Source organism: Penicillium maclennaniae, assembly GCF_028827695.1.
Source record: "Penicillium maclennaniae strain IBT 15551 chromosome Unknown utg000005l:1.0-2652337.0:1.0-2654196.0, whole genome shotgun sequence".
Taxonomy (NCBI): domain Eukaryota; kingdom Fungi; phylum Ascomycota; class Eurotiomycetes; order Eurotiales; family Aspergillaceae; genus Penicillium; species Penicillium maclennaniae.
Genome location: NW_026623217.1, coordinates 720,787 through 748,317, shown reverse-complemented (window position 1 = coordinate 748,317; position 27,531 = coordinate 720,787). Strand labels below are relative to the sequence as shown.

General features: G+C 51.6%; 12 protein-coding genes across 12 annotated transcripts; 5 read left to right on the top strand and 7 right to left on the bottom strand.

The window, feature by feature from the left end:
- Positions 1-522: 522 nt before the first annotated feature.
- On the bottom strand, positions 523-1,673 carry N7477_005506 (uncharacterized protein; the record flags this gene model as incomplete). The annotated part of the gene is made up of 3 exons (XM_056967169.1): positions 523-1,219; positions 1,282-1,341; positions 1,468-1,673. 3 exons carry the CDS (start codon positions 1,671-1,673, stop codon positions 523-525), a joined length of 963 nt encoding a protein of 320 aa, XP_056821923.1.
- A 1,931-nt stretch (positions 1,674-3,604) lies between these two features.
- Positions 3,605-5,900, bottom strand: N7477_005505 (putative signal transducer; the record flags this gene model as incomplete). The annotated part of the gene is made up of 2 exons (XM_056967168.1): positions 3,605-3,936; positions 3,989-5,900. 2 exons carry the CDS (start codon positions 5,898-5,900, stop codon positions 3,605-3,607), a joined length of 2,244 nt encoding a protein of 747 aa, XP_056821922.1.
- A 376-nt stretch (positions 5,901-6,276) lies between these two features.
- On the bottom strand, positions 6,277-6,807 carry N7477_005504 (uncharacterized protein; the record flags this gene model as incomplete). The annotated part of the gene is made up of 1 exon (XM_056967167.1): positions 6,277-6,807. The coding sequence occupies one exon, from the start codon at positions 6,805-6,807 to the stop codon at positions 6,277-6,279; it is 531 nt and encodes a 176-aa protein (XP_056821921.1).
- Positions 6,808-7,922: 1,115 nt separating this feature from the next.
- Positions 7,923-11,490, top strand: N7477_005503 (putative RNA binding protein Jsn1; the record flags this gene model as incomplete). Its single annotated transcript, XM_056967166.1, has 4 exons — positions 7,923-8,128; positions 8,189-8,528; positions 8,555-10,828; positions 10,852-11,490. 4 exons carry the CDS (start codon positions 7,923-7,925, stop codon positions 11,488-11,490), a joined length of 3,459 nt encoding a protein of 1,152 aa, XP_056821920.1.
- Positions 11,491-12,042: 552 nt separating this feature from the next.
- Positions 12,043-13,467, top strand: N7477_005502 (MT-A70 family; the record flags this gene model as incomplete). Its single annotated transcript, XM_056967165.1, has 1 exon — positions 12,043-13,467. The coding sequence occupies one exon, from the start codon at positions 12,043-12,045 to the stop codon at positions 13,465-13,467; it is 1,425 nt and encodes a 474-aa protein (XP_056821919.1).
- A 650-nt stretch (positions 13,468-14,117) lies between these two features.
- Positions 14,118-15,880, top strand: N7477_005501 (uncharacterized protein; the record flags this gene model as incomplete). The annotated part of the gene is made up of 3 exons (XM_056967164.1): positions 14,118-14,362; positions 14,445-14,954; positions 15,016-15,880. The coding sequence occupies 3 exons, from the start codon at positions 14,118-14,120 to the stop codon at positions 15,878-15,880; spliced, it is 1,620 nt and encodes a 539-aa protein (XP_056821918.1).
- A 205-nt stretch (positions 15,881-16,085) lies between these two features.
- N7477_005500 (ubiquitin carboxyl-terminal hydrolase) lies at positions 16,086-16,886 on the bottom strand (the record flags this gene model as incomplete). The annotated part of the gene is made up of 2 exons (XM_056967163.1): positions 16,086-16,783; positions 16,835-16,886. The coding sequence occupies 2 exons, from the start codon at positions 16,884-16,886 to the stop codon at positions 16,086-16,088; spliced, it is 750 nt and encodes a 249-aa protein (XP_056821917.1).
- Positions 16,887-17,237: 351 nt separating this feature from the next.
- Positions 17,238-18,358, top strand: N7477_005499 (uncharacterized protein; the record flags this gene model as incomplete). Its single annotated transcript, XM_056967162.1, has 2 exons — positions 17,238-17,702; positions 17,753-18,358. The coding sequence occupies 2 exons, from the start codon at positions 17,238-17,240 to the stop codon at positions 18,356-18,358; spliced, it is 1,071 nt and encodes a 356-aa protein (XP_056821916.1).
- Positions 18,359-19,814: 1,456 nt separating this feature from the next.
- On the bottom strand, positions 19,815-21,038 carry N7477_005498 (mRNA guanylyltransferase; the record flags this gene model as incomplete). The annotated part of the gene is made up of 1 exon (XM_056967161.1): positions 19,815-21,038. The coding sequence occupies one exon, from the start codon at positions 21,036-21,038 to the stop codon at positions 19,815-19,817; it is 1,224 nt and encodes a 407-aa protein (XP_056821915.1).
- A 713-nt stretch (positions 21,039-21,751) lies between these two features.
- N7477_005497 (deubiquitination module subunit SGF73) lies at positions 21,752-23,149 on the bottom strand (the record flags this gene model as incomplete). The annotated part of the gene is made up of 4 exons (XM_056967160.1): positions 21,752-22,149; positions 22,205-22,834; positions 22,894-23,007; positions 23,122-23,149. The coding sequence occupies 4 exons, from the start codon at positions 23,147-23,149 to the stop codon at positions 21,752-21,754; spliced, it is 1,170 nt and encodes a 389-aa protein (XP_056821914.1).
- Positions 23,150-23,527: 378 nt separating this feature from the next.
- On the bottom strand, positions 23,528-25,475 carry N7477_005496 (putative beta-ketoacyl synthase (Cem1); the record flags this gene model as incomplete). The annotated part of the gene is made up of 8 exons (XM_056967159.1): positions 23,528-23,692; positions 23,744-24,112; positions 24,164-24,430; positions 24,477-24,563; positions 24,623-24,694; positions 24,743-24,850; positions 24,928-25,094; positions 25,424-25,475. The coding sequence occupies 8 exons, from the start codon at positions 25,473-25,475 to the stop codon at positions 23,528-23,530; spliced, it is 1,287 nt and encodes a 428-aa protein (XP_056821913.1).
- A 261-nt stretch (positions 25,476-25,736) lies between these two features.
- Positions 25,737-27,085, top strand: N7477_005495 (agmatinase; the record flags this gene model as incomplete). The annotated part of the gene is made up of 2 exons (XM_056967158.1): positions 25,737-25,868; positions 25,958-27,085. 2 exons carry the CDS (start codon positions 25,737-25,739, stop codon positions 27,083-27,085), a joined length of 1,260 nt encoding a protein of 419 aa, XP_056821912.1.
- Between the last annotated feature and the right edge of the window lie 446 nt (positions 27,086-27,531).

Below are 27,531 nucleotides of genomic sequence, written 5' to 3'. Positions count from 1 at the left end.
TTGCAGATAGGACAATCAGGGAATTTTGATATGTGTGAATCTATTTCCCGCCTTGGAAACGCCGAATGGTACGGCATGGGGTTCGATTCAAGTCTGGATCGAACTCTACGTCATCTATACACCATTTTCTACAGATACATACTTTTAAAATTATGGTCCACGTATGTTCATGGCGAGCAGATTGGCATCGTCATTTTCTACATTGCATATGGGTATACTGCTGGTTCTTATCAACTTTGCATGAAAGAATAGACAAGTATCTCAATAAACCAATACAGATAGATCTATCGTAGATAGAATATTATCATGTGGAATGTTCTCATTTCATTCAGATGAAAAGAAATGTCTAATTGCCAAGTCTCATCAGTCAAATCCGATCTCATTCAAAAACAAAAAAGGGTAGAGGAAAAATCTGAATTCTCAGCCCATCATTGCAATGTAAAAGCCAAAAGCCACAAAATTTTATGAAAGATGAAGAGATGATAAGATGACAGAAAGTATATATGCAACTTGATCAGACGGCTAGACAATCCGATCAAGCTCTTGAGCCCGTGCCTGCACAGACTCAATGGTAATAGGAGTCGCCTTCTCACAAGCATCTTCCCAAACCGCCGAACTAGCGGGGAAAATAGATCCCGAATCCGACATCTCGACAGCGACGACATCAGGCGTGTTCACGATGTGCGGAACAACCAATTCCACACTTTTGGTCACGGCGCTGGAGGAAAAGTACGGGTTGTGGCGCGGAGGAAGAGGGCGCTGCTCGTACATGCCGAGGTAGTCGGAGGCGGTGCTGGAGTAAGACGAGGCCTCGGAGACGGTGGTCGTCATGGACGGAGCGCCGCCAACGAGAGCCGGTAGGGAAGCGGCGCTTCGGGCGCGGCGAGCGAGGAGGTTCTCTGATCCGCCGTGGAATCGGGAGAGGTAGTTCCAGGCATCGGAGGAGGCGAGGGAAGTCCCGGTGCCCGGGTTACCGGCGAGTAATACGGGCTTCCATTCGGTGGGGTCAAGATCTGTTTTGGAGTCGTGGGGTTCGGTGGGTATCCTGATGGATGGCATTGAGGTGGATGGGAACCGGGTGGGAGTCATGGGAGCCACAATGGTTCGAGCGGAGAGAGGGGGGGATGTGGGAGGTGTTGATGTAGTGTGCGTGGAGGACATGTTGGTCATGGAGGGCATAGAGGCTGAGAGTGGTTTGCAGGAGTCTTTTCGGCGGCAACTGTGGGTTGTGTTAAGACGTTTTTCTATAATTTGAAGCAAAACAAAAGACCAAAGACATACCTTTCACTGCAATAGAGGACGGTGTTGGATGGGACGGTGATTTGTTTTTCGCACATGGCGCTGTTGATGGTGTTAGCGGCCATTTAAGGATCGACCGGGCGGGGGGACTAGGCTCATGACGGTAACTGGTATGCAAGGAAAGTCCCTGCTTTGCCGCCCCCCCCCCCTGAGAGATAAGAGACGTACCAAAAATTAAGAAAACTGGCGGCCATGTCAAAGTCGGCGTCGTCGTCCCTGCTCCTGCTCACACCGCAAGCGTGATTGTGACCGGATCCCAACTTGGAGATGGACAAGCTCACGGCAGAGGTACCACGTCGATGTAGGACAGGACGAGACTTCGGCTTCGAGGCATGAGAGGAAGGGGAACGACGGTGGGAAGTAGATTGAGTCATATGGGATGGCGGTGAAGCCGTGGCTTCAAATGCCTCACGCTATCTTATCTTGCTTTCGGAGACAGGGCTAGGTGTGGAGCACGAGGGATTTTGTGAGGTATGTAATGTTGCAATGTTGCGGTCAAGAGACAACAGGACAACAGACGGGTGGGTGCAGGATCGTAAAAAGTTCTGGAAGGCAAAATATGTATGTTCTCCAGGAAACCCGGAATGAAGCTGATAAGGTCAGTTCCTGTGTCACTCCATGGCCGGGGACGGCTATCTTCGCCCTGAGTGGGGGCAGATAAGGCCTTCCCTGGCGGATCGGTTCTCTGCTGACATACCGGAAGAAAACTATAATTTCTAGCGATCGGAGTGTGATGATCGTGGTGTGTATGGTGGTGATTTGATGTGTGAGTGTGAAAGGTTAAGGTCGATCTAGGAATGGAGGGGAACTGAGGAGTATAAATAAAAAGAGTCAGAGAGAGAGTGAGAGAGCGCGAGAGGAGCACACCATAACTGAGTTCTAGACTCTTTTGGGACGATCGGAGGACCCTCGGGTCTCCTTCCCCCACTATGGGTAACCTCGGGCCGTGGGCTGTGGGTGAATCCGGTGTACTGTACACGCAATGGGACGTCTAGACTGGCTGACTCAGTAATGTATTCCCTTTCAGTCTCTTCTATAATTATCTCCGTTGTGCTGTTGCATTTTGCCACTCTAATTGTGTCTCCCTCTCCGTTTCTCTTTGTCCACCACTGAATGTAGAATTGTAGCACATTGACGGCTGTTGAAGAACTATGCCCGAGTACCTTGTCCTAGAGGTGATTCTAGATGTTCTAGATCCAAGCGCAACGTGCTCGGACGATACGTTCTGCCCAACTTCCAGGTTTACCTGCATAAGACCACACACTAGTGTGCTCCGTGACAGGGGAAACTTCTCCGGAGGCGGTCGGATCTAAGTTGATCGCGCCATCCCCAGATCGGGGGGCCCTTCACTGGACTAGGCAGCATTACACAAATGACGCCATAAATCCCTCTGAGCCGAGCGCACACAATCACAAGAATGAAAAAAATAAAATAAAATAAAAAACCCTCATCATAATTAATCCTCAAAATATTATAAACATCTAAAAATTGAATCAAAAGTGGAACTGGTTCGATTCAAAGGGGTGGAAACGCCCCTCTTGTCCCACCGTGACACATCCTTGACACGTAGAGTGTGCGCGGATCTGGCCGTGCGTGGGCTCGTTCTGGCCAAACTTGATCGGCTTGATCGTCATGGGCGCGGCACGCTGATGGACTAAACTATGTTCAGGGTTTCCCTTGTCCTGAGACGCTCTAGTCTGGCTCTAGAATCTTTGGCCCATGTCACCGAATCCATCATGGCTCCATGTCGATCTTCCGTAAGCTGTGTTTCGGGTCCGTGCAGCCATTGGAGAAACACTGGAGAACGGCAATACAGTCGATCATTCTGGGGCAGTGAAGTCATGGAAGAATTCTGCAATGGACATAAAAAAAATAGAATCATTGTAACACAAACATGGCCTACACTGACTTGCTAGTGAGCTTTGGGGTGGGGATAAGAAACAAACTCGCAGAGTTTTCAAAGGATGAGTGTACACACACGTCCGGAGACGCCTTGCCCTCCTCGGTATTCTATTGTGTGAACTGACTCCCGCCGCTCTCCGTGCCAAACCCTGGACGACTGCCGCCGTCGACCCTCGGCGTCTTGACTTCTTGACTTCGGGAATCCCCCCGAGAGTGGTAGACATCATCGACCAGCACACCCCTGAGAAGGGTTTCGCAGGTCATAGGTCCAGAAAATCGATGATCCCATGGTGGAGCCCATGTCGAGCTTATTCGGGTACACTGTTTGGATCTTACAGGGCTTAAATTTGGTTTATAGCTGGGTATCTCAGAATGACATATCGTACACGTACTCTCGGTAGTTTTAACTGGTCTGGTCCATCTCCATTGACTCGGCCGTCGCTGTTTCATTAGTAGCTGGCTTTGCCGAGACCTTCGAGACCACCGAATCCTTCACTGTGGGCTTAGTCGCGGTCTCTTCGACCGTTGTCTTACCCAAGAATCGATCGGGTACGCCGCGCGCTGCGGTATCTGCGGCGCCAACGAAGCAGCCCAGCATCGAGCTCCAGATGTATCCCTGGGACAGCATCTTGCGGATTTGTCCATACGCGTAGGAGTTGGCGTAAGGAAGGGCGGTCTCTGGATCACGATAACGCGATGGTAATGAGGTGATGACACACAGTGATGACGAGATTTCTATGATGGGTCAGTCTTCGCTCACTCGCTTGCAATCCTCATGATCACGTACTAGTCAGGCGAGGCGGCTTCCTCGCGTTGAAGTACATGCTGTACTTTTTGCTATGTGCCGTCTTGTCGTCAAAATTCTCGAGGATAGTCAGATTGCGGCCCGTCTTCTCGATTACCGGCGGGAGCTGCGGCACCTCTGCCACCTCTGTCACATCTGGCGCCTCGGACTGTGCTGGCAAGCCACTCAGTTCATGTGATGGGAGAGATGTCGGCAGGGCTGATCCGGGTTGGTGGCCCTGGATTGCATCAATCACGGGTGGCGTGGTGTGCAGCGGAGCTGCATCGGCCGAGATTGCGGGAGGGGCTTGAGGGCCCAATGGGGTGGTTGCAGGTGCAGGTGCTGGGTGGAGTGTAACCTGCTGCCTCTCCTCCGTTGTACTGGGCTCAGGTTGAGGGTCCCCTGAAACGTTTTGTGTGCCGGCGCTTGTGGCGGTCGGTGGATTTGTTTGATCAGGTGCTGACTGCGAGGCATCAATCTCGGCATTGGCATGCGGTGGCTTTGGGTCAACCTCCATCACATCGTCCTGAGGGTCCTTTGTCGACTTTGGAATTTGAGCTTCATTGGGCACCGGTGCATCCGGTACAGGAGGCGCCGGAATCTCCACAGCGGGTTTTGGATACTTATCTAAGGTATTTGCTGCGGAAGTCGGGGTCTTTGCCGGCGTATCGTGGGTGTTGTTGGTACCTTCGCTCCCGGCTTTCTCGGTGGGCTCGGCCACTTCATTTTCAATAGCTTGATCATCTGGCTTGACGGATTCAATGATGGTAGGTGCTGGAGGTGCAGGTGCAAGCGGAGTCGCGACGGTCTCCGGGACCGGGACATTTTGAGAATTATTCTGATCAGATGGCGGAATAGTGGTGGGCTGGACAATTGATGTTGGAGCCAGAGGGCCTTCAGATTGAGCTGGCGTGCTCACAGGCAACTGTTGCAACTGTTGCGACAGTCCAGGAGCAGGAGTAGCTAGAGTAGCCTCCTGTGAATCCACGGTCTTCTCCTCCTCCTTCTTCTTCTTCTTAGGATCGTCCTTCTCTGACTTGGGCTTATCCGGCTTCACTTTAATATCAACCTTGCCCACTCGCGTGAGACGGCCGTTGGTCCACGTAGCCACTCCGCTCCAGTAGGAAATGACAGGACCATCAAGGCGGCGGTTCTGCAGCGCCTCAATCTTGGCCTTTCGCTCCTCTGCTCTCCTTTTCTCTGCGGCTTCCCACCGATTCACACTCTTGCTGTTGAGTCGCTCGATCCTCGCTGCCTCCGCAAGATGATCCTCTTGGGTCATTTTCTTGGGTTTCAGATGGGCCTTGCGCTTCTCAGCCTCCTTCATTGTAGCAATAATGCGAATACGCTTCTCCTGGCTGTCCTTGAGACGCGCATGCGTGACTTCCTTGTTGGCCATAGTTTGCCTGCGTGAGGATGTTCGCGTAGGGCCATCTTCTGGTGTAGGGAGCCAAGAGATGCGCTCTGACTTTTTCTTCGGACGGGGAGGAGGTACGGCAGAGACTGCGGTCGGGTCAATTTTGACGCGCTTGCGCAGGGTTTGGAATCGAAGATCGTTCTGTGCTCGGCGTTTCTTGCGCTCTTCTTTCTGCAGCTGTTTCTCGCCTTCAAAGTCGTTGTCCGCGTTCGGACCCTGGTCATCATCATCATCCGAGGACGAGTCAAGTGCCATATCGTCTTCGTCTCCTGCCTCATCCTCCGCAAATTCATTGTCATCCTCCACCTCCTCGAATAGTAGTGTAAGGTCATCGTCTGCAGCGGCTTCGAGGAGAGCGGACATGTGTAAACCAGCGGTGCTTCGCTTCGCACGGCCGGATATCAAGGACTCCACGGGTGCCTCTGTCTCCTGGCCCTCCTCATCCTCTGAGGAAGACTGAAGTCCCGCATAGGGGTTCTCTTCTGGAGTGTCGGCCATGTCGCACGTCTTCAAGAGTCCGAGGAAGTGAGGATCGATGGGTTTCTAGTGGTCGGACATGAGACAAGCAGCCGGACTTTGGAAAATCACGGCTGCTCCGAGATATAGTATGTGTTGCCAGAGTGTCAGGTCGGGTCAACTCTGGGAAGTGTCGAAAGAAGGGACATGTAAGAAGAATCCAAATCGCGCTAATATGAGGCTCGTGTGGCTTGTCCCGTGGCGCGTTGTCTGCCTCAGGCACGAACAACGACTTGGAAACTAAACAATGTTCGATAGTTCTAGTCTCTTGATATTACTCTATTGCTCTTACGTGCAGTACGGTTGACCATCGGAAGACAGGCGTCCCATCAGTCCATGTCTCGGTGAACTCTGCAGCCTACGCGCCCTGTCCAGTCTCCGGGGCTTCCGTGCCGGCGCCAAAGTCATAACATCTCCCATCCGATTGCCGATATTCCGGATCCACAAGGATGGAAACGAAAATGATCGTCTTTTCATAGACGCGGAAGTGTACGTCACTTATGACAATGGAGGGTTCAAATCTCCCGGTATCCAAGACATGGTCCAGAGGGACGCGGACTGGACAAAGATTAGGACAGGATGGGCCCGTACCTGAACCATCCCTTGCACGCACCCCAAATACAATCGTTAGCTGCGGTCTCGGAACAGCAGGGACGGTGTCCCTTGCATTCGCAATTGCATCAGACGGGTCCCCGGGCACAATTGATGTCTTTCGATTCCATGGCTGTGCAGTCCTACTGGAGAAAACATGACGCATGGGAATGCGGGGCTTCGGTTCGATTCCACGCTTGTTTCTCAGACATGCCAACACGTCTCCTCCCAGACAGGAATCGCTCGGATCGATGACTTGAGGAATGATGGGGTCTGTAGCGGCTATCCATGAGGGCATTCAAAGCTTGTGATCCAGGAAAACCCTGAAAATAGGGACTCGAGACTGAGAAGACCCAAGGATATAGGCGTGAGTGACATCGATGCAAAGGCACTGTATGTAGTGCAGGACATATCTAGAAGAAGAACCGCACAAAGACTGTAAACCCGGATACTCAAAAAGCATAGAAGGAAGAGAAAGAAGAGAACAAGTAACAAGAATCGCCAGAACATAAAGCAAGAAACGACAATTGGATTGTGGATGTGAAGCTGAAGAGGATCTCCACCAACCACAACTCCTCGAACATCCGCCCAACACCTTTTCTCCTTCTTTCCCTTTTTGTCCTCTTGCCCTCGTGTCTTCTCTTATCCTTTCGTCTCCTCTCCTCTTAGTAACCTCCCATTTCTTATTCTCTTGCATTATTATTCTGCTCGGTTGGTGACCCTTTTGATCTTTTGGTTCCTGTTCGCCTCCCGACTAATCAGCCTTCCAGCCACCTCGATCCCTTCGGTCTTGCCTCTGACATTAGTCCTCACTTGACGCTCCTTTGTGTGTCCGGACTTCCTTTGATGCATCTTCCATTTTCGAGCCCTTTTTGATCTTCGATCGTACCATTTTTGAGGTTTGTTCCGCCCGTTTCCATCACTCTGGGCAACGACTAGTGATCGTCACATCTACACACGGCGAATCACCACGATCTTCCCCATCATAACATTCTTCGGTTAGTCTTGTGAAACTGGGAGACAAAGTCGACCAGAGCACCATATACATCCCATCCTCTTCTCTCCTCCCTTTATTCAACACTCCGTGGAAGCGCTTTGGCGACCCCTCCCCCGGCTCTGCGCCCCGGAAACGCAAGGCCTGACAAACATCGCCTCAAACAGTCACTGACCTTGGATCTCATCTCTACAGGGCGTGATATCTCGTTATCTCGACACCCCCGAAACCATCGGAATTCGCGCACGCACATCGATCCGATTCCACCACATGCTGCTTACGACGCACAACCGCTTCTAAGCAGGAATCCAACACTTTGAGTTTTTGACTCTGTCAGTCTTTTCTGGCACCTGCATCAATCATTAGAGTGGAAGGGAATAGAGTCTGTCTTCCCAAAAGACAGAAGGAGATAATCGATAATGTTACCGGTTTCGCGCCCTGATGGTCAGATGAACTTCAACTACATCCCGACCACTCAGCCCATGTCCGGCGCATCGACGGGGCGAAGTTCTCCCAGTGACGGAGCCTCGAAAGCACCATTCGGTCCTGCGGGCTCGATTGGTGGTGCGAGGCTGGGGGCTGGCTCCCCTTCTCACGAGTTGGGGACACGTTTGTACCCGAAGCGGTAAGTAGCTTCACACCTTTCGGAAATCGGGGCTGGTCTGACATCGAGTGTGTCTGATAGGGCTCGTGAAATCCAAGCGCAAGAAGGCATCTCTCCCAGCATCTGGGGTCCTCCCACAAGCGGCCACTCAACCCCGCTCCGTGAAAATATCCCCGAATCCCCTAACCAGGACAGCTTCCCGGATTTGATCCCTACCACTAATGGTCCGATCGGTGGTTCGGGTCGCCGAGCTCGCGCGGGCACCGTGCCTTCGCGATTCCCTCCAATGGGCACACTGAATGAACACGACATCCAGCAGCCGTTCATGCCTCAAACATCCCGACCAACGCCGTCTACCAGCCCGTTCCGACCCCAGGTATTCCTGCGACAGATTCGAGTACCAGGATCGCTTCCTCGGCAGGTGCGCCCAACCCGAATACGCTACAGTCCCGTCTTCGAGCTGGCTCGATGCCACAGAGGAGCAGTTTGCTTGGTTCTGGCAGCAACCCTTTCGGCTCATCATTGTTCTCTTCGGGCTGGGGGCGCGAGCGAGCCACAACTCTAACCAGTATTCGTTCTTCCGAAGGCCCTACCTCGCCTAGCCAATCTTCGTTTTCCGGCAACGGTCTCGCCGATTCCGATGTGAAGACGCTGGACTACCTGGGCCTTGCGGAGACCCCCCACCAGGCACGGGCAAATTTGGCACGAACTTCTATGGAGATGCTGATGCAACAGCAACAGCAGCAGCAGGCTCAGCTACCGCCACTCCTGGCCGAGCTGGCGATGATGAAGAACAACAATCGTTTCCGATCGTACTCGGTCAATGCGAAGGAGAAATACGCGGACGATGAGGATCTCGAGTATGAGAGCCGTTATTCTCAGATCCCTTCGGGTACCCTCACACCCACTGCAGCTGCTACAGCTGCTCAGCTTGCCGCCACGCAGGCTCAGATTCATCAGCACAATCTTGCAGTTCAGGCATTTGCAAGCCACGCCTCTGTCAATCGGCCCCGAGCTCGGACTGCCGGCATTTTGGAGGCTCCCCCTCAGCGATCCTCCATCCGCAACTACCTCGCAACTCCCTCTCGCCTCGATAACAGCTTCAGTGCTGCTGATTTGCAGATCGCTGAAAATGGCGAATACGATGACTTGTCGGAGGCTGTCCAACTGCTGGGCCTTGGAGGTGGTGCTTCCGGGGTCGGTTTGCGTCAACCGGGTGACTTGGCAGATGAGAACAACCAGGACGGCCCGACTCGGGCTCTGTGGATTGGCAGCATTCCCGTGTCGACTACTGTGACTTCGCTGGAGGCTATCTTTGGCATGTACGGTAAGATCGAGTCTACTCGCGTGTTGACCCACAAGAACTGCGGTTTTGTCAACTTCGAGCGCATCGAGGCTGCTGTCCAGGCGAAGTCGCTTCTCAATGGCAAGGAGATTTTCCCTGGCGCGGGACCTGTCAGAATTGGTTATGCCAAGGTTCCTGGCACTTCCGCAACAGGCACTCCCGGTGCCAATGGCATTCAATCGTCTCCTACTCCCGACCCCAACTTTAAGTCCAACCTCGTAAATGATGGTATAGCACAGACAGATCTCGGGGTCGTGCCTCAAATTGCTTCTTTGATTGATCTGATGCCTGAAATGCTGGAGATTGTCAAGGAGTTTGGCGCCTCCGAGGAGGACTTGCGCCACATTACCAATAGTATCCAAACCTCTATTGCCTTTGAAGCCTACGAGGATGAGATTCCTGCCGTTCCTGAGCCTAGCCAGTCTCGCATGTTTGACGCCCCTCGCCTGCGTGATATTCGCAAGCGCATCGACAACGGCGCCTGCTCCATTCAAGAGATTGAGGAGACCGCTGGTGCTATGCTCCCTGAGATTGCAGAGCTTTCATCCGATTATTTGGGCAACACTGTCGTCCAGAAGCTGTTCGAGTTCTGCTCCGAGTCTACTAAGGAACAGATGCTCACGCATATTGCACCCCACCTTGCCGAGATCGGTGTCCACAAGAATGGAACTTGGGCTGCTCAAAAGATCATCGACGTGGCGAAGACACCCAGCCAGATGAACATGATTGTTGATGCCCTTCGTCCTTACGTGGTCCCTCTGTTCCTGGACCAGTACGGTAACTATGTTCTCCAGTGCTGCCTTCGGTTCGGTACACCCTTTAATGACTTCATCTTTGAAACCATGTTGAGCCGCATGTGGGAGATCTCCCAGGGACGGTTCGGTGCCAGAGCCATGCGGGCTTGCTTGGAAAGCCACCACGCCTCTAAGGATCAGCAGCGGGCACTTGCGGCTGCTATCGCTCTTCACAGCGTGCAGCTGGCCACCAACGCCAACGGTGCTCTCCTGCTCACTTGGTTCCTCGACACTTGTACTTTCCCTCGTCGTCGTACTGTCCTTGCTCCTAGACTGGTTCCTCACCTTGTGCACCTCTGCACCCACAAGGTTGCCTACCTTACGGTGCTCAAGGTCATCAACCAGCGCAACGAGGCTGAAGCGCGAGACATTGTTCTCAAGGCTCTCTTCTTTAGCCCCGGCGATGAAGTCTTGGAGAAGATTCTGAGTGACCAAACCTCCGGCGCAACCCTGATCTTCAAGGTCTTGACCACTCCGTTCTTCGATGAGTCCATGCGATCGGAGGTCGTGAAGAATGTCTCAAAGGTTCTCACCAAGCTGAAGGCTTCTCCTAGCCAAGGCTACAAGCGTCTGATGGACGAAGTTGGTTTGTCTTCGCGTGGCAGCGGCCGGGAGCACCATGGCCGGGAGCATGGAGCCAGCCACTCCTCCACCCCGAGAAGTCACAGCACCGCCAGTCTTCTCGCCACGGAAGCACGAACTTCCCATCTCAGCCGTCTTTGGAGCGACAGTACAGCGGCCAATTCGTTCCCAATATGCTTGGCCAGTCCGATGGGCGCCCCATGTCAGCCGACCAGAACCACGCTCCTCTTGACCTATACTCCAACGGGATCAACGGGTTTGGAAACCCCTTGAATGGATTGGGCGGCCTCAACGGCGGCTTCCAAGACCCCGGTCTAGCTCTCACCCCCCAGCAATTGCAGTACCAGAACTTCCTCGCTGCCCAAGCTCGCGGTGTCTCCCCAGGAGGCATGTACGGAGGCATCCCCGGTGCCAATTTTGGCTATCCCGGAGGGTCCATTGACAACCTCCGCTCCATGCAAAATCAGCAGGCTTCGCCGCTGTCCGGGCCTGGCCCAATGAGCCCCAACCCGATGCTCGGCCAATCCAACTACCCCTCGCAGCAATTCAGCCCGGTCGTCAACCCTGCGCAGATGTACCAATACCCTCCGCAGTTCTACGCTCAGGGTCAACCAGTGCCGGGCCAAGGGGGCCGCCGCGGACGGGTGAGTGGGCACCAGTGAGAATTTCTTGGGCACTTAGCACGCTAATGCCGTCCTAGCGCTGATCTTTGCGCATGATCTTTTTTAATCTCTTTTCCTGCCTTCCATCTGTGTATAAATTCATTTTCCGAGTCTTTTTTCTTTTGGCCGTCTTATCATGAAGATTCAGCGGGTTATCTTGCTACCTTGTGGATTTTTGATGACCGGAGGTTTTCCCTTTCTTCGCTCCTGTGGACGCTGGTTCGCCGCTGCGAGTGGGATGGGATTAGAAGGGTGTCTTTAAAAGTTGGGTGTCGGTGTCGGTATTGGTGTTGATGTCGATGTGACCGTGAAATGTATCTGGAGAATTTCCAATGACCATGTGTCTGACCGAGGATGCCTGTATGAAATCGACAAGCTCATAGTTTCTATTTTACCGTTTATTGGAATGTAAAAAGTTCGAGGGTTTCACTCGTGTAAATTCCTAACTACAGACTCCTGACTCCGCAGCTGGTGACTTCCCGCCTGGAACATCAAGTTGCGGTTTAGTAAGGACTTTAACTGGAACTTCCCCACATCGTTCCTGTCGCTGTGATGACCAGCCTGGAGGATCCCTCTATCCTTTATCGGAATGAGCAAAACACGATCTTCATAATCGACATCCCAACCTCCATTGCCCGAGCTCAGGAGTTGACTCCCAACCTCGGAAACGGCACTGTCGGCTCCTCATCATTGGACCTGAAGCCCGGGAAGAATGTTTCCAGAAAACACATCCTCTCAGCTCCACCGCTTGAATCACCTTACGGGGGATCCTGTGAGCCCAAGTCAGAGATCGCGCGCGCCAGGCTGCTCGATCAGGTTCCGAGGAGCGAGAGACTCTTCCATGATGAAATCCACCCCCTGCTCCTAAGCGCACTGCAGGAAATCCGGGATGAATATCGTACCGCGCGCTGGTGCAGTCCAAGATCTTTCTCCGATGAGGAAACATCCCATCCTAGGAAACGGAGAGCTGAATTTGGTGCGGCAATAGTAGACGAACCTGCACAAACGTTACTTCAGGAATCTTCCCCAAAAGTAATCTTGAGGCACCGTACGGCTTCCCATGTTCGTCCACCCACGATTCTATCTTCGACATCGACCAATGCATTTGAGTCATTATCCTCACTGGATGGCATCGTAAACAATCCATCGTCCCACCCAGCCGTACTTCAGGCAGGCTGTCACGGTGGAGTCGAGCCTGCTCCATTCGAGTACATCATCCCACCAGACTCCCAATTCATCCTTTGCACCATCCCTATATCAGAAGCCCACCCCAAATCCAGCTTCCCCATCTCAGGCCTTCCCTCGACCCAGTCCTTCAATCTTATCCTCTTCGACCCACCATGGCCAAACCGTTCTGTTCGTCGCAGCGGTCACTACAATACACACCCATACGAGCTCCTCACTCAACGGCTCCAGGATATTCTCCACTTTCACGCATTCACTCCTGAGCAAACACCCCCCATCAACCCCTTCCATCCCTATCCACGAAGCCAACTAGCCCTCGCCGGAATCTGGACCACAAATTCCGAAAAATCCCGCCAAACAGCCTACGACTCCCTCACCAACACCGGCTTCACTATTATCGAGGAATGGATTTGGATCAAAACCACCGCGAATGGGGACCCTGTCTCTCCAGTCGATGGGCTTTGGAGAAAACCATATGAGATACTCGTTATCGGTCAACGAGAACCAGTGTCAGTAACAATGTCAGAGACGGTGCTCCCCATCGCTTCCTATAATTCACTTGAACCCAATTCTTGTGTGCCCCAGAGACGAGTTATCGCCGCAGTCCCGGATCTTCACTCGCGGAAGCCGAACTTGAAAGAATTATTTGAGCAGCTATTCTTCACACAAGGTGGAAGGGTACAGGGTTATTCTGCACTTGAGGTCTTTGCGAGGAATTTAACGGCGGGATGGTGCGCGGCTGGGAATGAGGTGCTCAAATTCAATGCGACGGAGTGTTGGGTTGAAGGGTGAGTTGTGTACTTTTTGATTACCATGACCTTGCTCGATATCTGGATGGTCCGCGTATAAATTGATTAATCGTGGATTGAACCTGAATTAGCGGATGTGATCTTGGCAGCACTTCTTCCAAGTTTAGCATCTCAACTCTCACCGCAATGACTACTACTTGATGATACTCCACTTCAGCTGAACTTATCGGTTGTGTTTCCTTCATTCTCCGAGACACGCTAGTAAATCTCAGCTTAGTAAACGATCATCTTAGCTCCATACTCAAATCATTTTCCATCTTATTTGGAAGCTTGTTATTTCCAAGCCAACAAAGCTAATCTTGCTCGTTTGCGGAACTCATCCGCCGCTGACAAAGATCGATTTTTCAGCACTTGCGGTGAGTCCGCAATGCAAGTTGCAGGATCTGCAAAACGTGGTTGCGTAAACAGGCGGATACATCATTTTCATGGAACAGATAGAAAAGAAAAAAGAAAAAAAAATGTCTCTGCTAAGCACTAGCAATCCCCATATATAATCCACCCTTAGGACCCAATTTCCCCCACCCCCGGTTCCGCCGTCGCAATCAAAGGTAAAAACCTCGGCAATTCCGACCCTCCCCTATTACACTGCTTTGGTACTTTCAGTACGTATGACAGTCCAACTAAACCTTTACCATGAGCAACCACGATGATGAAAAGGGCCTAGAGGTCACCCTCGCGCCAGACGAGCAACCTATCCACGCGTCACGTCCCAAATGCTTCAGCTCTACTTTCCAAGAGTACCTATTCGTTCTGACAGCGACCATGGCTATTGGACAGCAGTCTTTTTTCCAGGGATGTATCGTGGGCGTGACGGCGAGTATAGGAAAGGATTTGAAGATGAATTCTGCCGAGATTACATGGATCAATGCAGGTGCTTCGTAAGTTTTTCTTCTACAAATCTCGCATTTTACAGCGATGAACCCCCCAAACGCAACAAGCTAAATCATTGACCCGATACAGTCTGAGTAGCGGCGCTTTTCTCTTGACCTTTGGCAAATTGGCTGATATGTTCGGCCGCAAAAGTCTCTTCATCATCGGCATGGCTGGATTCACCATCTCGCTGTTGATTGCGGGCTTTGCGACGAATGCCATCTATATGGATGTTTTCTCCGGTATTCTGGGCATTTTCGCCGCGGCTGTGGTTCCGCCGGCGGTGGGAACTCTCGGTGCGGTGTATGAAAGGCCCTCGAAGCGGAAGAATCGTGCCTTTGCGTGCTTCAGTGCTGGGAATCCGCTTGGATTTGTGGGTGGCATGATTATCTCGGGCGTTGCGTCGCATGAGTATAACTGGCGGGCGTCCTTTTGGGCGTTGGCTGTGGTTTATGCGATCTTTACGGTGTTGACGGTTTGGACTGTGCCGGCGGATGGGTTTTCGAGGACAAAGGTGAGTATGGATGCGCTGAGGAGCTTTGATTTGCTGGGGACTGCGTTGGTCATCGTTGGGTTTGCCTTCTTTTCCAGTTCGCTCTCGTGAGTATTATTTATCCCTCTAGATGTTTGTGTGGATGGGTTGACTGATTATTTCCTGTAGATTAGCAGGAGATGCTCCCGACGGCTGGCGCACTGGTTATGTCCTGGCCTTGTTCATTGTTGGATTTTTCCTTCTGTGTGGGTTTTTGTACTGGCAATCAGTCGCCAAAAACCCTCTGATGCCACTATGGGTATGGAAAGATCGCAACTTTTCCCTTCTCATGGCAGCATTCTGTCTCGGCTTTATGGGCTTCTCTGCCGTCACCTTCTATCTCTCACTCTATCTGCAAGAGGTGAAGCATCTCACGGCTCTCGATATCACTGTTCGGCTTCTCCCAATGGTCGTCAGTGGTGTGCTGGTCAATGTAGTTTGTGGACTTGTTTTGCACCGCGTCAGCAACAAGCTCTTGACTGGTATCGGCGCCCTGGCATACACAACCTCCTTCTTGATTCTCAGTTTCATGAAAGAAGACGCCATCTACTGGGCATACATCTTCCCAGCTCTCGTCCTTGTCGTCGTTGGCGCTGACATCCAGTTCAATGTCACCAATATGTATGTCATGTCTTCGCTACCTCCTGCGCAGCAGTCGATTGCCGGGGGTATCTTCAATACTGTGTCCAAGCTTTGCAACAATCTCGGGCTTGGTATTGCTACTTCGGTGAACAGTGCTGTTGCGAATCAGATGACGGCCTCGACTCCGGTCATTAGGCCCTATTTGGCCGTTTACTGGTATGCGTCGGCAGCAGCTGGTCTTTCGCTTTTCGTGGTGCCGTTCTTAACGCTGGGGACTCAGGGTGGTTCGCCTGAGGAGCCGGATCATTCTGTGACTGGGAGTGATGGAGATGAGAAGAGACATATCGTGGATGATTTGACTCCCGAAGCAAGAGTCGGAAATGCTCCTATGGAGATTCTCGAAAAGAAATAATGTTTTAAAGGAAAATAGCTTTGGTTCGGAGGTCAAGCCAAAGCGATGATTTGCTTTCTTCGGCATCCATACAGAGAGAGAGAGAGAGAGAGAGAGATACTAATTAGACATAGATTACGTGAACAATGAAGCACAAGCTTCCTTCAGTGAAGATCGACCGATTCCATGAACCGTAGCTCTTGGTCTTGATTAACAATACAGATCTCTAATCAAACACAGGACCCAAACTAACCAGACTAAACCTCAAGTCCGGATTTCCCCCAGCTGCCTCCGTCCTCAAGAACCTCCTAACCCCCAATCCAAGTGCCTTCTCACTTAGCGCATCTTCATCTTCCCCAAGCGCGCCCCTAGCCAAAGGCCCTTTCCGCCTTCCATCAAGCTCCCAAAGCTGTCCACCCGCCTTGACAAACGCCACAAAATGCAAATCAACACTATCTTCCGCCTCCGGAGCCGCTGTATCCCCCAACTTCGCCGCCTTGGCATGTGCACTCTCCAGCGCCTGACTGTCATATAGTAAGTCAGCCCGCGCGACAGGCGCCAAGTTCTCTGCTTCGCGCAGCAGAGTATCGAGGTCCGAACCGGGCGTGATGTGTTGCCGGGGTTCGCCGTTTGCCACGGCGTGGAGAAGACCGATGAGACCGCAGGCGTTGCGAATGGTTTGCTTGAACCATGTAACGGGTTCGGAAGGGCCCGTGCCGGAGTATTCGGGGAGGGCGCTGTCTTCTTTTGTGCGGGATGCTTCGTAGGTGGAGCTTACGGGGAAGACGAGAAGGAGGGCGTGGGACGGGCGAGGGACAAAGGCTAAGAGGTCGGGTTCGTCAATTGAGAATACATCGGTGAAGCCGAAGGTCGGTGGAAGCCCAAGTTGGTGGACTAGGTGGGACATGACTTCGGGGTTATTTTCTAAAGGCTGTTAATTTGAATGTTGACGAATTGAAGGAGGAGGGGACGAACCGAGAGGCACAAAGGCCTTTTGGGAATTTGGAACATCTGGTGAGTCGGTCATTGTGGAGGATGTCGGGATTTAGAGGAGAGGAGGAAAGTGATAGTATGAGTTGGAAGCTGAAGGTAGCCGATGCTAATGTTGCGGGGTCGCGCGATGTTCTCCACATGAGCTTTAGTCACCTCAGGCAGAACTTTGGTGGCTGCTGATAACAGCTATATTCGAGCTTTGGAGATTTTCGATTTTCAAGCAGAAATACCCTGATTCCTTGGCCTAGGCAACGCTATTACCTCCAAGCTGACATATTCCAGGATCTTGAGCGGGGATAGACCCTTTGAGGCATAGCGTTGTTTCTAACCTCGACTTCTCTGGGATCCCATTTCCTCAACCTCCGATATCTCATCTAGCATTACGATGGCCGCGCTTTTGTCACCATTGTATCGTTTCTACGATTTTCTGCAGGGCTTGAGGGGAACGAACAATACTTTCCTCACCGAGCAACATGTTCCCGGCACCGATATGAGAGGAAAATGGATCATCATATCCGGTTCCAACAATGGTGTTGGATTTGAAGCAGCCAAATCCTTCGCAGCATGGGGTGCGAATCTGATACTGGCCTGTCGAGAGCCGCCTGCATGGGAGCTGCATCCTTCAGCCGCCGTCAAGGAATGCAAAGAGATCGCCGAGGCACATGGTCATTCCTCAACGATCGAATGGTGGGAGATTGACATGGCCGATCTCAACAGCGTCGAGATCTTCTGTCGAAGATGGCTGGAAACTGATCGCACTTTGGATATTCTTTGTAACAATGCTGGCCTTGCTGCTACTGCCAATAATAACTTGACGATGACGAAAGATGGGTTTCAGCTGGTGCATCAGGTTCGTCTGAATCTTTAACCTGGACTCACGAATCCAAACTAATTGTTTAGGTCAACTTTTTATCTCATGTGCTGCTGACTCTGCGGCTCCTTCCGTCACTAGCTCGCAGCTCCGAGCCTCGCATAATCTGCTCAACCTCATGCTTACACCATCTCGGATACTTTGACCTAGAGCACTTCAACAGCGGCCCCGAGATGAAAGGCAACCCCTATGCGAACAACAAGCTCTATTTCCAGATCTGGGTTACGGAGCTGCAGTCTCGACTTCTCAAGCACCCTGAATACCTCCACATTACGATCAACGGCCTTCATCCCGGTTTCGTTGCCTCGGGTATCTGGAAGAATCTCGAGAGTAGACTTGGACCTGGTCCACGTTCCGTTCTGGAGTTCCTCTTGCAATATGTTGCCATCAGCTCACAGCAGGGTAGCTTGGCTATAACCTATGCGGCTACTAGTCCAGAATTTGGCCCAAATCCCGAAAAGCAGGGTGTGGGTGCGGACAATGGTAAAGGTGGAGGGTTGTATATCAATCGTATTTGGGAGGCGTCGCCACAGTGGCATTGTCGTGACCCTGATTCTAGGTCAAAGCTGTGGCTCAAACTAGACGAGGAGCTCCATCTAGGAGAGAAGGGTCTTTTGGATATTCTAGGCCGCTGATGTTACTTTGATTGAGGCCCGACTACTTTGTTTTTCCAACCACTTAAGGTTGGTACTCATGAGCCACATATTGAGTTTCATCACGGAATAATTACTCGCAACGCTGCAAGTTGTATACATATTCCAGTCCTATGTACAATGTAAGCAAGAAAAACTCTCTTGCCTGGCCACACGGACATGGTTTCTCGACTCGTATTTAGAAACACGCCATCTCTGTATCGTGCATAGTCGTAGGTAAGTTCTTTCTGAGAATCGACTCTCCCTTGTTATTAATGCCTGTTGCGGCCTTTGATGGTATTATATACACACGAAAACGCGATACACTCCCAATCAATACTCCCCTTTATTCTTTATTCTTTGTGTCAGGCTCCGCCCGCGCCGCTCTGGACTGGAGAAGACTTGATCTGCGTGGACGTCGTTGTCAGGAAACGCACAGTACTCATTACTGCTCACTGCACGGAGGGCTCAAGCGCCTGATTCTAAAGGTTAATGTCGGTAGTGATGATCGGATCTCTGGGAGCTCTATGATTCCGGTGTTTAAACTCATGAATTATCCGTCTTACAGCTCGTCAACAATGGACGATAAATACGCAATCCTGCAATGGGCAAACAGCGCACTCGATACCCCTAGTGTAGCGCTTGATGTTCATGTTATCTTCATGATCGAATGATAGAGAGGATCAGGTCGTCATTCGGGTGGAAAGTGTTTGCTAGAGCATGTTGGTAGACATGCTACCAAATTATCACAAGTGATACAATCCACGCCCATTCGACCGCGGCTGGCAATTTACTCTCGACAATGAGGTTCGCGAGGTTAGCGAGCTATGATCATTGAGAATCTCGAACACGTTGCAAGGGTTCTGAATGAAATTTAATGAGAGAAGAAATAGATTTGGCTCTAGGGACATGGCCTTCCCGAGTGCCTCTACACTTGGATCCTTCAGCTCTTCCTCAATTTCCTTTAGGGCACCTCACTAGAGTCCTTTCCCGGGTTTCCCTTGTATTCCCCAGCGTGTTCCTCTAGATTTCTTTGAATGCTACTTGTGTGGTCAGTCATGGCCGCTTATTGAGACGAATCTGTAGTATATTTCCGGCCCAACCCTAAGTATCGCGGGTCGATCTAGTCAGCCAGAAATAACGATTACCAAGAGACTTATGTAACAGAACTCAGAGCTCGAAGATTTTCAATTTTCGAAACAGACATCTATTTGCACTATAATACATGTTCTGTAGGCACTCTACCAAGTAGGTCGTAACTTGGGCAAGAGGCAGATGATACATTGCAATTCAAACAGAAAGGACCGAGTCCAGTAGCCATAAACACGGTCTTCACATTCACCTGATCACCTCGAGATGTTCTAATGCTCAGAGTCCCCAAAAACCACAAACAAACCAACGCCGGACGCCTTGCAAATGAAGTATGATTCAGGAGATAGATGAAGAAACTATTTTCTCATCACTCCTCGAACTTCCGCTTGACTCCGTTTCCATTCATTGATGACATTGCACGCTGCTTGCCCTCGCTGGAACCCATGGAAGCGCGCTTCTTCCATGCGTTTTTGATAGCAGGGGCAATACGGATCAGATCCTCTTCTGTAACGCGGTCTTCGATGCTCTCGAGAACTTTCTCGACTGTGGAAATGTGATTTGCATCAATCTTATCGTCGCGAAGACGGTGGTAGCGCCAGCGTCCCTGTTCGTCTTTGGAGCATTCGACAATGGAATCGTCGAGCGGAAGTCGTAGAGCTTTGAGATCTTCCCATTCTGTTGGGGTGAGGTACATCTCGCCCCAATGGCGGTACTCGCCTGCATTGAGCATAACGAATAGATGACAGATAGGGAGAGCATCGTAGTCGGGGTATGGGGCAGATATACCGTCCGCCTCATCCTCGGTGTCGGGCTCTAGGACGGGGAATTCAAGGCGCATGCGGAAGTCGACTGTGTTCTCCGACGGTGGCTTCCATTTCAGGATGTGTTCGTCTGTGCCGATACGGTAGGGTGTGCTTCGGCAAGTGAAGATCAGACCGTCGTTTCCGTGGATCTGTTTTACTTTGGGAATAATCTCGCGGAACATCATCTCGATGCCGTAGCTGAACTGCGTGGATTTGTCTTCCACCACAAAGGGTCGGTGGGCCTTTTCTTCGGGGAATTTGCGGTACATGGCCCTGTAAGGCTCTAACACTTTCACTTTGAAATAGGCGAGTCGCTTGTCAAGCGTGCGGTGCATCAGACTCTGTCCGTCTAGCACGAGACAATCGAAAACAAGAAATTTGAGCTGCTGTGTGCCGTCTGGGTAAGTGTCGTTGACTAGCTCGCCATCCACCAGCGTGTCGACGTGAAATGATTGGAACGTTTCATCGTCAGGCAGAGGAAAATGGAGACCCGGTACAAAGCGATATTCGTTCTTCCGATCGATCAGATAGTGAATTTCGGGGTTCTCGACATCATCGCCGCGCGCAAAGTACATCAGACACCGAATGCCGTCCGTCTTTTCACAGACATAGTAATCCTCTCTTTGAAGTTCTGTGAGGTGTTTCGACGAGAAGCTGACTGGTTGCGCGCCGGGGAAATTAAGATTGTTGCGACCGAGGAGCTGAGCTACTTCACGACGGAACTGGTCGGCGAGATCGTAATCGGCTTTGATGCCTATCGCGTCGAGGTCGGGGACGGCGTGGCTCATTGTGAGATTTGGGAAAGGGTCGTCGGATAGGTGTTCAGAAGTTGCCGGATGGGTCCTGGCGATCCGGAGACTGCCTCGAGGGGCGCTGAAGAATTAGGGTGGGAGCAGGGCTTTCGGAAGTCGTTGTGAATTGGGGGCGAAGGCGAAGGGCGCACGCCCACGCAATGATCTATGATCTCTATTTAGCTTCAAAGATAATTTAATTGTGAAGGAAGCTCGTCTGAGCAGTCCAATGAGGCTTGCGACATGACTGAAGAGTCTCAAACAATGATCGGCGGAGCTGGGATAGACAGCCTGTTGCCGGGATGCCTTGTAGCCTTGGTGCCTTAGCTCGATGTCATGTGATATCACGGTTGATTGAGACAGAATGTACAGGCCTATAATTGGAAAACCAGGGACAAAGTATACGTAAGGATACATGAGACTGTACTCTGAGCTACAGGTTTTTTTCTTTTGAAAGATGGTTTCAGGACCAATATCCATTTATAATTACTGAGTGAAATATATCACCAGCCGGGGTATCATATCATCACTGAAAGAAAACAGAACCAGCCTGTTCTAGCCCCTCGAAGGTACGAAGGAAGATCGAGACGAGTGAAAGGAAATGCACCATAACCTACGCCCTCAAAGGCTTGCATCCGCACCACGAAGGACGAAAAAGCGAAGCGCCCGAAATCCCAAAAGTCATTAAATCGTCACAAGCTGCAAGCACCTCAAGAAGCCATCGCCACGGGAGTTTTGCGCGTCCCCTGCACTGGGGTGTTCCTGGACCCATCGATATCCATTGATTCTGCACCCGGCAGCATTGGCGATGAGGACGCATCCACGTTGGGATCGAAGGGTGAGAAAATACTTCCTCCAAATAAGGGTTGGCTATCGTCTGTGGAAAAGAGCCCGCCACCTCCGCGTCCGCCAATGGCGTGGAGCATCTGTTCCTTGATACGCACATATCGATACTTGGTCTTGGAGCTGATCAAGGTATGTTTGGCTAGAGGCTGTGGCCTGGAGCGTGCGATGGCAGCCATCACCGAGTCGCGCTCTTCATCAGAGTCGACTGGACCGTTGGTTTCAATGTCCTCTTGCAAAGGCGCATTGGCATCGATGGCAGCCTCTATAGAAGATGTTAGCTGTCTGACCATCACAAAGGTTGCCAGGGGATATCTCACTCTGCTGACGAGCCTGATTCTTCTTCTGGTACTGTTGGAGCAGCATGTCATATGGCAAAGAACGGCCAGGCACCGCGCGCTTGGCACCCATAGAATGGCTCTTGCAAGTCAAAGAGCGAGCACATTGAGCACCATTGGGCAATGTAACACCGCACTGCTTCTCAACATCAACAGGACCCTTAGCCTTCGCATTCTTGGCCTTTGGCTCATCCTTCTTCTTCTTTTTCTTCGGCTCCTTGTCGTCCTCATCAGCCTTGCGCTTCTTTCCCTTCCTGTTATCCTCGGTAGCCTTGACGGCGCTCTTCTTAGCGCTCTTCTGCCCGGTCATCACCTCATCACCAATATCCACTTTTTCACGGAAGTCGTCGTCGTCGCCAGCTTTCGCTCGGTTGGCTGCGTCGCGTGCCTCCTTCTTCTTGCGCGCCTTCTCTTGTTTCGCCTTCAAACAGCCACGGATATGTTCCGACGCGCTGGATTTCAGCACAGGTCGCTTGCAATGCTTGCAGATGACAGTCTCCAGCAGATCCTCCTGGTGCGGTTTTCCGGTAGGAAACGAGGCCGCGATCTTGTCATCTAACCTGGGCAGAGGTGAGGAATTAGGCGAAGTATCGAGGGGACCGTCCTTAGCATCTGCGCCGATAGAAAGTAAGCCCTGAGCAAGTGAATCAACTCCATTCAAGTGAGCATACCATCTGCCTTCTTCTTCGCCGAGACCTTGGACGTCTTCTTCACCTTCATCTTCCCCGGCTTGGTATCCTTATCGGTGAATTTGTAGCCTGATGCATCAACTAGGCTACCCGATCCTGTCGCGCGATGGGAGAATTAGCTCTTTATTCATTCTACAACCCTCACTCAACGGTATTCCATCCCAGTGCGGTTTCCCAAGTCGCACTGGAGGGAAATTGGATGGCGCTTACCTCGACCGGAGTTGCCGTTCGTCGCCATGGTGAGGGCAACGTGGAGGGACCCTGAGACGGAGGTTTGCTCGCTGGCACTATTTGAGGATATTTGATCGCGCCAGGGTGGATCAGATCGGGTCGTGTACACATTGGACTACGGGATTGACGTCGGGCTGGGGCTCCGCATTTGGTGTGAGTCACGTGCCCATCTTGCTATGAGCAGGCGACACAACAAGCCACGCCGACTTTGCATAATTGAAAAGGTGTAGGTCGATTTCAGAGGGACAGAGAGATCCTGGACTGAAAAAGAATTTATCTGTTGAGTAGACATGGTAGAATAGCAGAACACCAGTATGAAAAGGCATCGATATCGAATATAGTACACGCTCAAAATATGGCAATGTTGTTGTACAGGAGGTTCACTCTACTTTTCAAGCTTCGCAAAGCAAAGCGAGCTGTTGGTCCCTCCGAATCCGAAGCTATTCGTCAATGCAACATCGATCTTCCGCTGTTGCGCATGATGAGGCGCATAATTACAATCGAAACCATCCGCCAAACGATCCAGATTAATGGTGGGCGGCATAACGCCCTATCAAGCTGTTAGTACATACTATCTCCTTTTTGTCGTGTTGCTACTCACGTCTTGGATAGCGAGGACACTAAAAACGGCCTCAACGGCGCCCGCGCCGCCGAGAAGATGTCCGATAGCACCTTTGGTGCTGCTCACATTGACCTCTGCTGCCTTTCGCTTACCATTGGGTCCCAGGAGAAGGGACTTGATAGCTGTATTTTCAGCAGAATCGCCCACAATTGTGGAGGTTGCATGAGCGTTGACATAGTCGACGGCTGACGGGGGCAGCTGGGCTTGTTTCAGTGCCTTTTTCATTGCCATGTAGGCGCCCTCGCCGTTTTCTTTGGGGGCTGTCATGTGGTGTGCGTCGCTGGAACAGGCGTATCCTTTGAGCTCGGCGTAGATATTGGCCCCTCTTGCACGAGCGTGCTCCAATTCCTGGTTTCGTACATCAGTATCTTGGTCAGTTCTGATTTATGTTGGTCTCACCTCAAGTATCATTACGGCTGCACCCTCACCGACGACGAAACCGCGCCGGTCAGCGTCGAACGGCCGAGAAGCCTTTTCTGGGTTATCGTTGAAATCTGTGGCGAGACTACGGGCTCGAGCGAAGCCACCAATGGCTAATGGGTGGATACAAGACTCAGCACCGCCGGCGACCATCACATCAGCATCGCCACATGCAATGAAGCGAGCAGCATCGCCAATGGAATGGGCGCCGGTTGTACAAGCAGTTGTTGCTGCGTGATTTGGTCCCTGCACGAGTGAGCCAAGATCGACCCTCCTGATAGATGTAACTTACCATGAATCCATACTTCATTGAGATGTGTCCAGCGCCCAGGTTGATAAGTAATTTTGGTACAAACAGCGGGTTCACTTTTTTGTAGCCCTATTCAGAGATGGTCAGTAAGTGTAAATTGGTGCCACATCCACTGTCAAATCACATACGCCTTTCTCATAAGCGACGACAGTGTTATAGATCTCATCAAAGTTGCCAATCCCCAATCCCAGACATACGCCCTATACAAGTTAGTGACTTTTCAACAGCAATAACGCCACGTATCATACTGTAGCTTCCCTCTGCTCAAAAGGCTCAGGTTTCCACCCAGCGTCATTCAGAGCCTCTTCAGTAGCAGCCATAGCATACTGCGCAAACAAAGCCATTTTGCGCTCCTCCTGGACTCCCCATCAGTACAAATTCAACCATGATCACATCATCAACATCACTTTTCAAGTTGAAGGAAGAAACTTACACCTCGACCCAACCACTCCCCGGCCATCCATCCACCTTCGTCCCTGCTGCCGTTCGGCACAACAGCCGCAATCTGACAAGGTTGTTCCTTAAATCTGGCATCACGAGAATTCACATTGACTATACCGCAATGACCCTCCAACAAGCGACTCCAAGTCCGCCGAACACCTGCGCATGCCACCAGAAGCAGTTAGTCTCGATCACTTGCAATGCAATGGCCTACTCATGGCCCTTCTACTTTGAGTCAAGCTCGATATAGTCGCCCCGTCATTGGCTGTCAAGACTTTCCCCATCCGGAGGTGCAGTGTGGGGACACCGCCGCAGGTTTTTTTTTCTTCCCTTTCTGCGAGCTTCCTCTGCTTAAGTCCGGGGTCCAGTCGGCCTTGCTAAATATGCAGATCGCTCGCGATACTTGCATTGACGTTGAGGATGCGTAATGGTGGCAATGGGCATGGAAGGGCAATAACGAAGAACAGGGGGTGTTTTAGCAGACTCACCAACACCTAGCGGCGTGACTGCACCTAAACCCGTCACGACGACACGACGCATGGCATGTCAAGTTGTCGATTCACAAGGAGAAAAGAAAAGGGTCCAAGAAGGGAAGGTCTGCACGATTTGGGACCACGGAATGGCTCGGGCGGAGGTTTGGCGGGGCCGATCTGCTCGTCTTTCCCTTTACATGCACTGATTAGATAGCGCTGATTAGGAAGTTCGCCGGAGAACATTCAAGAATACTGCTATATATTTCCATTCCCTGTCTTAAAGACTCTCTCTTTCTTTACTGTAGTATCCTCTACACAGATTCCAGCCATGCCTGCCTGGAAGTCTCTTGTGAGCCTGCTGGCGCTGGCCAGCAGTGCTACAGCTTGCGCCCACCACGGCGACGCCGAAGTCGTCCCCGAAAACGAGCGTGAAGAGCTATTGAAGAAGTGGGACCAGGAGGTAGGTTCTTCCAATCGAACCTGGATTGAATTGGATCCAAATCCTTTCATCCAGCGCTCTCCAATGAGGAGTACTAATTCATACTATAGTGGTCCTTCACCGGCATCGCCAGCTTCGCCCACCTCAAGCCCGTCAAATGTCTCATTGAACCCTCAGAGAACTACGACATCGCCGTGATCGGCGCCCCCTTCGACACAGCCGTCTCCTACAGACCAGGTGCCCGCTTCGGTCCCCGCGCCATTCGCGCAGCCTCCGCTCGCCAAATGGCCGGCACATCGTACAACACGCGCGCAGGCATAAACCCTTACCAGTCCTGGGCAAAGATCACCGACTGCGGCGATATCCCGATTACACCGTTCGACAACGGACTCGCGGAGAAGCAAATGTACGAGGCCTTCTTGGAGCTCGGGTCCCGCAAGACGGTGAACAAGGCGCCCAAGGGAGGCGATTCCATCGGGACCGGACATCCCAAGCTCGTGACACTGGGTGGAGATCACAGTATTGCGTTGCCGGCGCTGAGGGCGTTGTATCAGATTTATCAGAAGCCGATTACGGTGTTGCATTTCGATGCGCATCTTGATACGTGGAATCCCGTGCGGTATTCTGCGTATTGGCAGAGTGAGCAGACGCAGTTCAATCATGGGAGTTTCTTCCACAAGGCGAGTCGCGAGGGATTAATTTGTAACTCTACCTCTGCGCACGCTGGACTTCGGACGCGGTTGACTGGTGTTGATGCGGGGGATTATACGAACCCGGGTCCGGAGCAGGGCTTTATTCGTATCCATGCGGATGATATTGATGAGCTTGGTCCCATGGGTGTTGTGGAGACTATCATTGCGCGCACTGGTCTTGATCCTGAACAGCCGGTTTATCTTTCGGTGGATATTGATGTTTTGGACCCGTCGACTGCACCGGGAACCGGTACGCCTGAGCCGGGTGGTTGGACTACACGTGAGTTTATTCGCATTCTGCGTGGTTTGGAGAAGTTGAACCTGGTTGGTGCGGACATTGTGGAGGTGTCACCGGCCTATGATAACAAGGGTGAGACTACTGCTCTTGCGGCGGCTCAGGTTGCATTTGAGATTATTACTAGCATGGTGAAGTCGGGTGTTGATGAGGATCTGGGCGGGTGGTATGGTCGCCTGAATGAGGCCCCTGGTACTGTCGTGGAGGGTGTTGTGGGTGGCTCTGCGAAGATTTCTAAGGATGAGCTCTAAAAGTTTTGCACAGATTGAGGCTCGGGGATATGGATTGTAGTATATACGAGACACATGATTGTAGAAGAGAATGAATGAAATGTCACACATGGAATTGCCTTTGATTCACGTGGCCGGTCTTCCAACACCAAGCTACTGCCGCGTTCGGATATAGAATTTATTGATTCCAAAGGCTCTCGTCACTCGGCGATCTGGTATAATGCTTGGTCTACTCCACTCCGCAGATCGGAATCCTGTCTACGAGAGACCACAAAAATCATCTTAGAACATATAAGTTGGTTGGAGACCTCTGTCTGCAGCATTCTAAGTTCCAGAATAATTTTGCTCTCGGATAAAGCTGCATGAGCAGAGAGAGACCGGCAAGAAAAAAACAGTAAGGCTTCGAAAGAAGAAATCCGTGAAGATCGCAATAACACGCATGCAAAGAACAGGGCCGGGTCTGAGGG